General features: G+C 44.4%; 1 protein-coding gene across 1 annotated transcript; it reads left to right on the top strand.

Annotated features, from left to right (window-relative positions):
- Positions 1-287: 287 nt before the first annotated feature.
- Positions 288-12563, top strand: ZMAT3 (zinc finger, matrin-type 3). The gene is made up of 7 exons (XM_010572913.1): positions 288-2453; positions 2996-3151; positions 3828-4153; positions 5755-5874; positions 7666-7832; positions 7944-8044; positions 9069-12563. The coding sequence occupies exons 3-7, from the start codon at positions 3884-3886 to the stop codon at positions 9278-9280; spliced, it is 870 nt and encodes a 289-aa protein (XP_010571215.1). The 5' UTR covers positions 288-2453; positions 2996-3151; positions 3828-3883; the 3' UTR covers positions 9281-12563.
- The last annotated feature ends 242 nt before the right edge of the window (positions 12564-12805 follow it).

Here is a 12805-nt window from a genome sequence, read left to right as displayed (position 1 = left end):
GCGGCCCTGGCCGCCCGTGGGTGGGGGGACCGGGGTTTTTTAGCGGGGTTGGGGGCCGGCTTCGGTTGCCGGTGCGGTATGACAGGGGTTGGGGGGGCTCGCAACGTTTCTGCCGGGTTCGGGGGTGCTTCAGGTAGTTCGGTGGTGCGGATGTCTGTGTCTGCCTCTCCGTTATGCTGGTTTCGTTTCTGCCTCGCCGGAAAGTGTGTCGGTGCCTCGGATTCTTGCTCAGGTTGCAGTTATTCCGAGGGAGTAGATACCGGGGCTTTTTTTATTTTTTTTTTTTTCCCCTCTTAGACTCCATCACCAAGACTGCAAGGCACGCAACTTTGCAGAAATGTCAGCTAGGATGTCAGGATTTACACCGTGGTTTCTGATAGCCCGTTGATGTAAGAGATGATAAGCGACATCTGTTTCTGGGTTACTAAATACGTATCCTCCTCAGCAGAGGGTTAGCAGGCCCTGCATCTTAAGGTAGAATTGTGTGTGGTGTGTGTTTGTTTTGGTGCGCTGTCTTCGACCCCTGCAGCGTCGTGAAATGACCCTGACTTTCAGGCTGAAGTTCTGTCGGCCTAATCTATGGCCAAAGGTAAACTTGCTGGCAAAGTTAGGTTAAGCGATGTCAGTGTTTTGAGATGCAAGTGGACTTGAGAAGAAACACTTTCTGTCTTGGAAAAAAAAAAAAACCAAAAAAGCCCACAACTTGTTCATTGTCTGTAGAGCTTTCTGTCACTGTTACTAGTTGCCTCAACTGCATTTAAAAAATAATGCTGGTGGGAACACATGGCATGCAGATGTCTCATTGTGGTTTACACTTACGGCCGAGGAAGGTCGCATCGTATATATGCCTACTCCACCAAATGGTGCTCAGAGTTGAGGCCATACCGGTTTCTTTCCCAGAACTGCACTGTTGACAGCTGGGGAGGTTGCTCCCTGGTTATCTGTGCCACCAGCAGTGCCTGTGTGCTACCAGGCTGAGGTACGCAGGGCATTGGGATTGGGTCTCCTCCGTGATGGAGGTTCCTCGCTCCTTTGCTGGTTTGTAGTGTAAAGATTTTGCAACTTCGCATGTGAAGGGAAGGGAGTTGTCAAAGATGTCCTGTTACCTTCTCGTGAACGGGGTATCTGTAGCGACCCGCAGTGGAAGATTAAGGGGACATATAAATAAGCTGAATTTGAGTGATTGGGGGTTTTTTTTCCCTTTTAAATAATACCTGTAGGAAAGAAATCAACGTAATTTGAGGAATTTCAGTGATAAGAGTTCACCATCAGAAGAAGATCAGGGTTGCGTATGCCAGGTCAAGAAGTTCTGATTTTAAAATTGCCGATGCAGCCTTAATTTTATCTTCAGACTACTGTTTACTTTAGGAAACAGTAAATGACATTACAATTAAAGATTTTCTAAGAGTATTAGGTTATACCTTTTGCCCTGTGGATGCAGAACCTGTAAGCACTGTGTCCTATCTTGTATACAACAAATCCCATCCCTGACAGTTGCGTATGGAAGACTCGATGCAACAAACACTCATGCAAAATTACGCAGATAGGTCCCGGTTGCCATTTACTGTAGATCTCTTTATATTGCTCTATGAAGTATTTAGCTATAATTTACTCCCATTTTAAGGTAGGAGGCCCGTTATGCTGGTGTAATAAAACTCTGTAATTGGATGGCATGCTTACCTGCTTGCATAGTTGATCTAAACTGCCTTGATAGGCCTGCGTTATGATACATTTAACCGTCATGAATATGAACTTGTTCCATCCGTAGCCCCACTGAAATTAATTAGACTGTCTACAGACTACTACTTGAGGGAACTAAAGGTAGCAAAATCTTTTTCCATAGTTCTGTTTAACCAGGAACACGTATGCTGAAAGTTGGAGAGAAGTTAGGTAACACTACAGAATTTACACTGCTGATGGATGACTTGTACCACACCATTCCTGTGTTTCCTCTTCCTTCTTTGTGGTGGATTCTGTTTTACCTTGTTTCAGTTAGTTTTCATGATACCGGTTTTGATTTTGTTTTTATGGTGGCATTGTGTTAGGTATAGTTCTCCTGGAATTTGACAGAGCCTTGGTGGTGGAGGGCTATTTAAAAACATGAAAGCTCCTGGTGGCTCTATTATTGCCTTAAAAGCTTGTCCTCAAGGCAATGCATGCTGCTCTTTTTTTTTTCCTTTGCTTTTTTTCCTTACCTTTAGTTACTAGTAATAACTGAACTGCCTCCAGAGTTGTATTATTTGAAAGTCTAGTTTTAGAGGTAAACATTGCAGAAATGCTTGTGTCACTTGAGCACTTTAGTCCCAGTGATTTTCTTTTTTTCTTTATTTTAAAATTGTTTTTTATTTTTCCTGATAGAACATAGACCTCTCTGGGGCCAGACTTTCAAAGGTAATACAGTACCTAAAAATGCAGGCATCAGCTGGGATTTTCCGGAGCTTGAATGTAGCAAGGTATTTATCTCCTGCTAATTTTAGCAGACAGAAAATCCCAGAAGTTATCCCAGATAAATGCTATCTGCTTCTCCAGGTTCCAAAATGCCTTTGAAGTCGAATTCTGTTTTCAAAAGTGACTTAGGAACAAAGTTCCTACGTGGCATTTAATTTACCTTTCCCTAATTTTCCAGAAGTGTTATTTTAAAATGTAGATGTGGCTCACTATTTGCTTAAACAAACTAGCAAAGCCCATAGCATAAACATGGTTGCTACCAATGCAGCCTTAGCTGGAAGTGATCTGCAAAGACCAAGATAATGCTTCTCTCCATCCCAGTGTAGCAGTGAACAGGATTTGTTATGATAAGAAGCTAATAAGAAATTAACAAAAGTGGCTGTGCCTTGATTCATAATATCACTGCTCTGCATTATTCTAGGAATGTTCATCCCGGGCTTTAGATGTGATTTATAAACTTTAATTAAATAAGCCTCTCAGAACGCCTTGTTGGAAATCTAGGGTTAGTTCTAAATACTTGAATTAACTGAGAAAAAATTGAATAAAGGTTAATATGGGATAAGCTCTCCATTTTGCAGAAGAAGAAGATACAGCTCTGAATGTTGCATCAGTTGTGGTTAGTAAAGGAAACATGAAAAATAGCTCAAGGTCATTCAACAAGACCATGGAAGAGAACCCTTAGGAGCTGACTATGTACAACAAGGTGTGCTCACGGTGGTTCTCACTCTTTGGGTTTTTTTGACTTATTTGAGAGAAGTTAACTGTAGAGTATCTTTACCCAGGAAGGTCTTGGTGAATATTTGAGGGATGTATTTGTGTGTGTGTATGTATTTTGTATCTACCTATGTATATATAAAAAAAACACAACTGTTTTGAAATATTTGGGTTCTTTTTATGTCATCAGCAGCAGTAATACATTGTAATATTGTTTAGGTCTTGGAGTATGAGCTTGTTCTTAGGTTGTCAAAAGAGAACGGGACTAATGGTTGTATCCCTCCCATTCCCATTAACACAGCTGTATGTGCTGTGCACGTTGTGTGTCGCATCTTCTAGCGGTCATGGAGCTGTGGGGCGTGTGTGCTGTGGGTCAGGTACTATGAGTGGTTAGGAATCTTTGCCTGTCCAGGAGGGTGCCATGGGATACTAACAACTACATTTCGGACTTTAATCCACTTCTTATGCACGTATCTTTTAATCTGGCCCCGGCTCTCTGGCCTGCTGCCATTCCTGTGGGGTAAAGTGTTATAAACTGACTTCATCCTGCTTGGCATTGTGAAAAGGCATAAAGTAGAGGCAATGAAGTTACAGAAGTTGTGCCCTGAATTGTTGGTGTTCCTGTTAGCGCTGCTTATTTCAGCTTTTATGTCTCTCTGGTCTAGATCTGAAGAAGACTCCTCATCCTTCAGAAGTAGCATGCTCACAGTCTTCCTGGCCAATGATTCTTCTACAGCAAGCAGGTCTTCTTCCTCATCCTGAGAACCCTTCATCTCTTCCTATGTCAGTGGCTACAAGGCCAAGAGCCAGCTCACCACTCTCCCCACCAAAATCTCTCGGACTGGGGCCTTCCTTTCATCACACACAAGAAGAAGAGCTTGCAAAGGTGGTGGAGCAGGACCCTATGCTGGAAGAACTATGTAAGCCTCTGTGCTGTAAGCTTTGCAATGTCACTCTGAACTCAGCACAACAAGCCCAGGCTCATTACCAGGTGAGGAGAGTAGCAGGAGGCACGGCTTTCAGGGCTGCTGCATTTGCAGCTTGTGTAGACCATACCTGTGCCAGCACATGCACTGCCAGCAGCATTGCTGTGGTAGCACAGAGCTAAGTGTGGACTAATGCATGAGGACTAACTTAGCTTCTCAAGGGGGTTTTGAGTGCTTTGTTGAGGTGGCTGCACACCAACAGCAGCATTTGAGTTAGCTCATCCGAAGCTACCTCTACACCATCTAATGGATGGGAAGCTATGGCTAGAACTGCTCTGTAGGCATATCTTCACCCTGCTTGAATTTGCTGTTCGTCCAGACATGCTGCAGTGCTTTCATTTAAGGTGTCATCACTGGAGCATGTTGTGAAGACTTTGTCCGCAGGGACAGAGAAGTAGTACAAAGATGGCATGGGTGAAAAGGCAGATGCTCATAATTTACCTTTATTTTATGCGATCTGTTTCCCACCTGTACACTCATCCAATAAAATAGAACTTCTGATTGCACAGATGTGATTTTGTAAGGCCTGGACAGATGGTTTCTGCTGGATCCACCAGTGCAGTTAGGAAAGGGAGCTGCTGCCATGTGCTCATCACTGCCTCCTTCCTGAGGTTATACATACAACTGATCTGCTGGTGGGGCAATTTACGCAAACTTTCTCATCTGTTTTGGACAGCATCAGCTAAGCCAGCTCAGACCAAATTAATTTTGTTCAAGCTGGTCTGGTTGACTTGCGTGAAATAGTTTGGGGACTATTTGCATCTGAGTCTTTGCTGAGAGATCAATATGTCATAGTCTTATGTTACCCTGTTTTACTAGTACCCTCTCTTACTAGTGCTATATTTGTGTAAGATGTGGAGATAGTAACTTTCGGCACCAGCAAATCCAAAAGGGTGGTTGTCCGTATCCTCAGGACACCAGACCCAGATTTGCTGTTGGCCCTGAAAAAGAGGTATCATGCCAGTGAAGGGGTAGGTTGAATTAGTGTTACACTTCAACGTCAGATTTCTGCAGTATTTCTGCCATGAGGGGACAGAAGCGCATTTATAGTACATAACTTGCATTTATGCATATGTCTTACTATATATCCACAATGCATATGCATACTCTCATGTAGCTCTGTTGGGCTTTCAAAACACCAGAAAGAACTATAGTATATCTTTTTCCAAGAGAAAATAAAATATGAAGCAGGGTTTTTTAGGTTCGATCTCATGTTTTAACTCATGCTTGCAACCTTGTGAAAAGAAGTGTGTGTGTGTGTTCAGGCTTATCAAAAAGCTATGCAAAGCAGTTAACGTTTCGTGTTTAAAATACAAAATAGTAGTTTTAAATGAAAAGGAAACAGATTGAGGAACTAATTGTAAACTTGCTGATTTGAGAAAATCAGTCAAAAATGAGGCCCAATCCTGCTAGGTGATGAGCGCTTTAGAGAAAGTAGGGGGATGCCAGCTTCTCTCAAGTCCAGAGCTGTTATTTTCTGAGTGACGGCTCCTTTACCCGAGGTGCCATCTTCATGACCACTTTCTCGTTTTGGTCTCTGGACCCTTTTTCTTTCAGTGTAAGATACTATTAATAGTACAGCGATTAATTTGGGTTCTCTTTCCAGGGTAAAAACCACAGTAAGAAACTCCGAAATTACTATGCTGCCAATAGCTGTCCGGCACCTGCCAGAATGAGTAATTCAGTTGAGCCTGCCCCACCTCAGGTTGTCTCCCTTCCAGCTCAGGTAAGGCATGGGAAGGTGACTAACATCATGCTGCTTACTTGTCACCTAAACCCCACCCCCGTAAGGATAACTAGATCTCACGCTTTGAGGATTACTGCAGGAGTTGGGAAAGAATTTTCCTTGTGATGGCACAGGATGGTGGAAATGGCCTGTTGTGGGCTATTTGCTTTCCTTTGAAGATGCAGATATTGATCTGCCCTTGCAGCAGAATATTGGACTTGAAATGTTCTATTTCTGCACGGCAAATACTTTGATTCCTAGGGATGTCCAATGTGCCGCTGATTATGGTTGTTTAAGGGCAGGTATAAAACAGCATTGTTGGAGCTGGATTTGGACATGAGGGTGTGGCATCCGATCTGCACAATCATCCCTCTATTGTGTGAGGGAAGCCTACGTGGAAAAAGTGCTTAGGTGCTCCTACACCCATTGCCCAGAGCTGTTAGCTAATTCCTCTTTTGTTGCTCCTTTTGAAGTGCTCATTCCTGTGTGTAGGGTGAATAGATCGTTGCCTCAGTGATCCAGATTAATTCTGTCTCGGACACATTAGAGGCAAAAGAGATGATTTTTGCTTTCTTCTTCTAGAATTCATCACAACTGATTGTCATGGGACTTAACAGCTAACCTGGCTTTTGCATGTGACTGTGCAGGGAACTGCAGCTGGGCTGCAGGGATCGAAGCTGTGCCTGTCATTTCCCAAAGCATAAGCCTCTGTTTGTAGAAAAGCAAAGAGCATTTGCCATGAAGCGGCAGACTGTTACACTTGCTGTCGGAGCTGCCTGAGGGAGACTCGGGCCTCTGTAAAACAACTTGGCAGCTCACAGAACTGAATCGAGGGGCCATGGGGTCCAGGCCGAGGTAGTGGGACATGGGTGCTGTACCTGCTAGGGTATCTGATGCGTTTTTGTTAATGGAGGAAATGGCCTGTGGCAATAAAGAGACCACTCTGGGGCCATGTGAGGATTCATGTTGTAACATCGGAGCCAGGATTGTGTCTGCCTGTGTCTATAAGCTTAAACAGTATCAAAGGAGATGTGAAAGAAACTCAGCTTGGCAAGTGCCGCAGTGACATGGCTGTATGAATCACTGCTGCTGCACTGTTTACAAAGCACTTTCCTCTGGATAATACACACTGAGGAGACATGGTTGCTGCCCCGATCGGTGTGTGGTCTGGCTAGACAAGCAAGGTATCCTTCATAGGGCAGGAGCTACGCATGTGAGGCTGGATTCTTCCTTTGAAGTCTTGATCCAGGTGCCTTCCTACCTGAAGGGTAAGGATCAGAAGTTTGGCAGCTCTCCTGTTGTTTTTTTATCTCTTACTGTGGTCAGAAAGCTGGGTAGAGACAGGGTACTGTGGAGAGATTAGGTACGCTGTAAATAGGAGAGAGGAGCACCTTTACCTTTCAGTGGGCCTTCCTCAGTGTGAAAGTCACTGTTCATCAGCTCCCAGCAGTCAGGACTAGAGGAGTTAAATCACTGCTGTGAAGTAAACAAGCCTCTGTAGCTATTGGAGAGGTACAGGGTCTTTGTTCAGATTGCTTTCCTCTCAGTCTGAGGCCAGGGATTTGCCTAGATCTCGAGGAATTTGCTGATTCTCCTGGAGGCTGAGGCAGGGAAAGTGAAGTTCTTGTAAGAACACTTTGGGGAGCACTTGAGAGTGTCCTAATCCCTATGCTATAATTCCAGCTTTCTTGCTGCCTGATGAAGATTATACTGGTCTCAGTCCCTGTGATTCAATATTTCAACGATTTAACCTTCTTGTGTTTCACATGCTGTCTCTCCCTTTGCTGCTAGATGGGATCCAGTAAACCAGGTGGCCGAGTGATCTTGGCCACAGAGAATGATTACTGCAAGCTTTGTGATGCCTCGTTTAGTTCTCCGGCTGTGGCACAGGCTCACTACCAAGGGAAAAATCATGCCAAACGGCTGCGTCTTGCAGAAGCACAGAATAACTCATTCTCGTAGGTATTGTTCAACTTCACGCTCAGGCTGAAAGCATGTGGCAGTGTCTCTGGCAGTCTTCTTCTCAGAAAACTCTGAATTGCAGCTGTTCGTATTTGTTTAATCTTCAGGGATGCATCAGAACTAGGCAAACGAAGGGCGAGGAAAGAAGGGAATGAATATAAGATGATGCAGAACAGAAGAAATATGTATACAGTTCAAAACAACACAGGTAACCGGGAGCTTGCATCTGTTCTATGGTTGGAATAATAATGAGTAATAAAAGATTTGTTTTTCTTCTGTTTCTGAGGTCTGCTTTAGCAGAGACAGGTTGTGAAAGGAGCTGGTCCTAGCTCTCCTGATCCTTCATGTCTGCATGTTTTTTCCCAGTTGCTAAAGTTGCTTTGTTTTGTCGGCCTGCTTGTTAGTTCAGTTTCTCAGTTTGTAACTTAATTTACCATCTGCCTGTCTATAAGGTTGCTCTAAGTGGTGACAATTTTCCTGCTTTATTTTCTTGGCAAGTGGCCAGGTGCTTTAACTCCTACTGTAGCACATCAACCTGTACTTGCACTCCCATGACCGGAATGAGAGAGCATGTTAGCCTCCCTCTAAGACCATCTGTTCCTAGAGTAGAGTCCTTCCTCAGGTGTTAGATACTAACTTTGCCTCTTTACTATGATTTAAAGTGTGTTTTACAGTGTCCAGCCCAGCATCTGTTTCTCTTTTTCATTTTAAGTTGTGTTGTGAGCACATATTAGCTGAAACCCTGAGTCCTGGTGAAGCTTGATTTAATTGTGTCATTCTAACCACTGTCATGTGGAAAAGATAAATCTTTTAAAGTTCTATTAAATATCACTTTGTGATGATTTTAAATTGAGGCAGTTTATTTAATCAAAAGACTGTTCTAATTCTGGAATTGGAAGGTTAAGAAAAAGAAAAGAAAGAATTGATTCATCACATCAATGATTAGACTCCTAATTTTCAAAGCCCTGTTGATTCTTAATAAGACTGGGGCACTAAGCCCACTCTACTGCTTTAGAAAATATCAGCAAGTACTCTCCCCTGTGTCCTACACCTCTATAAAGGTGGATCTCAGCAGAGAAGTCATATAGGAAAATAAGGTTCAGACTCTAATCAGTTAAAGAAGCTAATCTTTGGCTGCTTTTTAATCATTCGTTGGACTTAGAAGTTGTCACTGAGCTGCCGCAAGCTTTTCTTTCTTATAGATAAAACAGGCTTTTCTGTTGACTCCTCAGGTCCCTACTTCAATCCCCGCTCACGTCAGAGGATTCCTCGGGATCTGGCCATGTGTGTCACTCCCAGTGGCCAGTTCTACTGCTCCATGTGCAACGCCGGGGCCAGCGAGGAGATGGAGTTCAGACAGCACTTAGAAAGCAAACAGCATAAAAGCAAGGTGTCCGAACAGCGGTATAGGAATGAGATGGAGAACCTAGGCTATGTACAATGATGCGCCACCCTTGGTAGTAGTTTGCAAATAGAGCAGCTTGTCTCTCGCCTGCTGTTTGCCACATGCCCTGCTTTGTGCTCCATTTGATAGGAGTATGCTCTCGAGCTATACATGTAACACCTGCAAACTTAATGGTATGGTTAGATTTATTTTCTATCATAGTTGGCAGGATGACGCTGTGCAGGACATGAAGTGTTTTTGATGTTTGTTTGCTAATTATCTAAGGCTCTTCATTGTATTGAATGGCGGGGAGGACTTTGTCTTCTCCCTAGCCTTCTGCATGAACATGCAAAGCCCAAGAAGTGCTGGGAACTTCTGTGGTTCTACCACACAGGTGGACCATGTGCAAAGCCCACCCCCTTCTTTGCACACCACAGAGCAGTGCTCCAGAATGCCTCCCTACAGCAGACTGAATCTCTGGGCAGCTTGTAAAAGAGGGGCAGGAATGGGCCCTGTGAATGTGTGAATTAGGTGGTGTACTTGTCCACAAATTTCTGCTTGTGGCTCCCATTACAGCCCAGAGTAGGTTCTTTCCACATCCTTGTAGAAGGGCTGTGCATACCTCTTCTCCTTGGAGGGTCTTGCCTCTTACAGCTTCCTCTGCGATGCAGATTTCATTCTGAACATCTGACATTGGATATCAGCTGATTCACCCCATTTGGAAATACTCTCTTCTACCAGTTAACAGTGCAGAAAGATTCTCGGTGTTGTTGGCTGGCCACATTAATGCACCATTGGTGTAGCTCATCTCTCTGAAGAGAGTCTGTGGGGATCTCAGTGACTTAATGAAGTGAATAGGAAAGCAAACCTGCTCAGATGAGGTGTGCTCTGCTCTGATTCTGCCTTAGACTGAGTAGGGTTGAGAATAGGTCGGAAGGAGCTGTCAGCTGTAATTTCTTTGCATGCTGATGTAGAAGAGAGCAAGTGTTGGTCTCTGACCTGCAGCTCGATTGCTCTGGGAGAGCCGGGCTGCCTGGACCTTGGGGAGCAGATATCGGTGTGTCCTGCTTCCATGCCATTCCCTGGACAAAGCCCAGTGGGTATTACAGAGGAGAGCTGAAATGCTCCTTTGGACTAGAGCTACCAATATTGGATGAATTTTTTCCCCTCTTTCTTTTCCCATCTCAGGATGGGTTTTAATTCCATTCCTTGATGTGAACTTCACTGTTTTAGGGACCATCAAAAATCCAAAGTTAGGTAGGATGTGAATGTCAGGGGTGATGATTGTTTGAGCCACAGCTCAAAAGCCACAGCTTTTTGGCCATGCAGAAGTATTCATGAAACTTGTTAAGCAACTTTGTAAGTGTAGACAAACCCAAAGGGTGTGTGTCTGTTTTGATTTTCCTTAGCAAAAGTAGAAAGGGGATAAAGAGCAGAAGTAGGGCTGACATTTATTTTTCTGCTCATTTGGGTAGATGTGAGGAGCTGTGATTGGAATCCAGTTCATTGTGTTTCTAAAACATTGGCTCCAGTGGCAAGTGCAGCATGTAAGTAACCTCCATTGGACCTGATTCACCACTGTGCTGCTACAGCTGTACTCTGGTATGGCTTCATTGACTTCAGTGGCAGGTGCAGAGAGGGGGTAATGGAAGCATCATGGCTTGTCTCCCACTCCTTGTTAGGTAGTACATTGAATTAAATGCAGCTCTGTTGGTTTCAGTAGCATTTTACCAGGGATAAATTTTACCTAGTGCGTAATGTTGAAGGTAGCTCCCCCACCCCCTTATTTTGCCATTCTGATCCTGCCTCTTGCATTCCAGAAGGACTTTCTGCTTGCCTTAAAAAATGAAAAATGAGTAAACTAACAAAAAATCCAGATAGTTTTTATTCATCTTTGTCGTCCACCTCAGAAGGGTTTGTTGCACTTGGCTGCTCCGCAGAAATCGAGTATTGTTTTCTTTAGCTACCTGAGCATCAGGTCACCATAGAACCTTAACACAGCCTTCCTAAATCTGGGCAAGATGAGCTCTTGCATAGTAGTCGAAAGTAACCCCCTACATCATTCTATGCTGATCCTTGCCCTGCAGGTACAGGCAGAGCAACGGACATCCTCTTGAATGGGGTTCCTTCCCCTCCTTTGTGCAAAGTCCAATTAAATAGGGTTTGTGCACTGGAGCACGTTAGAAGGTAGGAGGACAGGTGCCCAGGTTGCAAAGCATGAGATAAGCAGTTTTGACAGCCTGTACATCTGTTTCTTTGTGCTTTCCTGCCCCTTGCTCGACCTCTGCAGCCTTGAAGAACATTCCCCTCGCACAAATCTCATCAGCCTTTTCCTCTCATCTTTTGCAGTCAAAGAAGGGCTCTCGTTTTCTCTTTGTGTTCTGTCATTTGTTTTTCTAGTCTGACACCACTGTGCAGGGACAGAGGGGGTTGAATGAGCCTTGCCACAAGGTGCTTCACCAGAGTGATCCCTGCATTATGGTTAAACATCCCTCTTGCTGTAAATTAAAACACGGCATTTCCCACAGGCTGCAATTAGTAGCAGAGGAACAACACTTTGCGAAATACGAGCTGGAAGAGCTGTAGGTACTGGTGTTCTCTAGCTTATTGCTAGTGCCAAGAAAGCATTTTTGTCAGCTTTCACGTGTCCCCAAAATCAACTGTTCACCACTTTGCTTTGGTTGCTGCTCCCGCTCCCAGCCCAGCGGTCTGCCCCTCGTTTGGCATTTCCAGTGACTGCCAGAGGCGTCAAAACTCAGTTTGCTCCATGCAGTGTTACCTCCTGGTAACATCTGGTGCAAATGTACCACAGCGCACCCGTGTGCCAGTGCGTTTGGGAGGGTGTGCGAGGGAGGTGCAGGGGGCTGCTCCTGCAGGCTTCTCTCTGCATGGGGCTGAGTCAGGTTTTGAGGAATGGCTCGAGTCTGCCCTGAACAGAGAGGCCTGCATCTGCTTTGTTTTGTTCAAGGGAGTACAAGAAGTGAATGTCATCATCCTGAGAATTTCAAAGTGGTGGGTTATACAGCAGGTATAAAGCAGACAGTGGGACTCAAGCGACAAGAGTAGGACAGGTTTCCTGCATGGGAGGAAAGGTATTTCTTGCTGGGAGAGGCAGCTGAGACTCACCTTGCCCCAGTGCTCTGTTGTGGCCCTTCCCTACAAGTGACCAAAGCTTTCCTCTCCCTCTTCAGCATTGCTTAATGGTTTGTGATCTTCCGACTCTCCCTCCAACATAGAAAATTGTTGACTGCAAAGAGAAAACACCGCACCACACTAATATCATTAGGGTTCAGGCCAATCCAAACTCACTTGTCAGCATGAGAAACTGGGTGGATCCTGATTTTTTTTTAATTTTTTTTTTTTTTTTTGTGAAAACTGTTCTCCAAATCAGTGTTCAAAACACGTGTTGAAAACAGGTCCTGGCCAAACCCTGTTCGACATAGATGGGCTGAGGAGAATACCGTACAGCTGTAGTGCCATTTTCCAGACCCAGTGAATCTTTCTCATGTTAAACAAAGCACCAAACCCAAGATACAGGACTTCTGTGAAGCTGTCGCATTGGCCAGTAGGTTAATGACCTTTGCT

This window comes from Haliaeetus leucocephalus, unplaced genomic scaffold (genome assembly GCF_000737465.1).
Source record: "Haliaeetus leucocephalus isolate CR32 unplaced genomic scaffold, Haliaeetus_leucocephalus-4.0 Scaffold362, whole genome shotgun sequence".
Lineage (NCBI taxonomy): Eukaryota > Metazoa > Chordata > Aves > Accipitriformes > Accipitridae > Haliaeetus > Haliaeetus leucocephalus.
The sequence above is the reverse complement of the archived record's forward strand: the minus strand, read 5'-3'. Positions and strand labels throughout refer to the sequence as shown.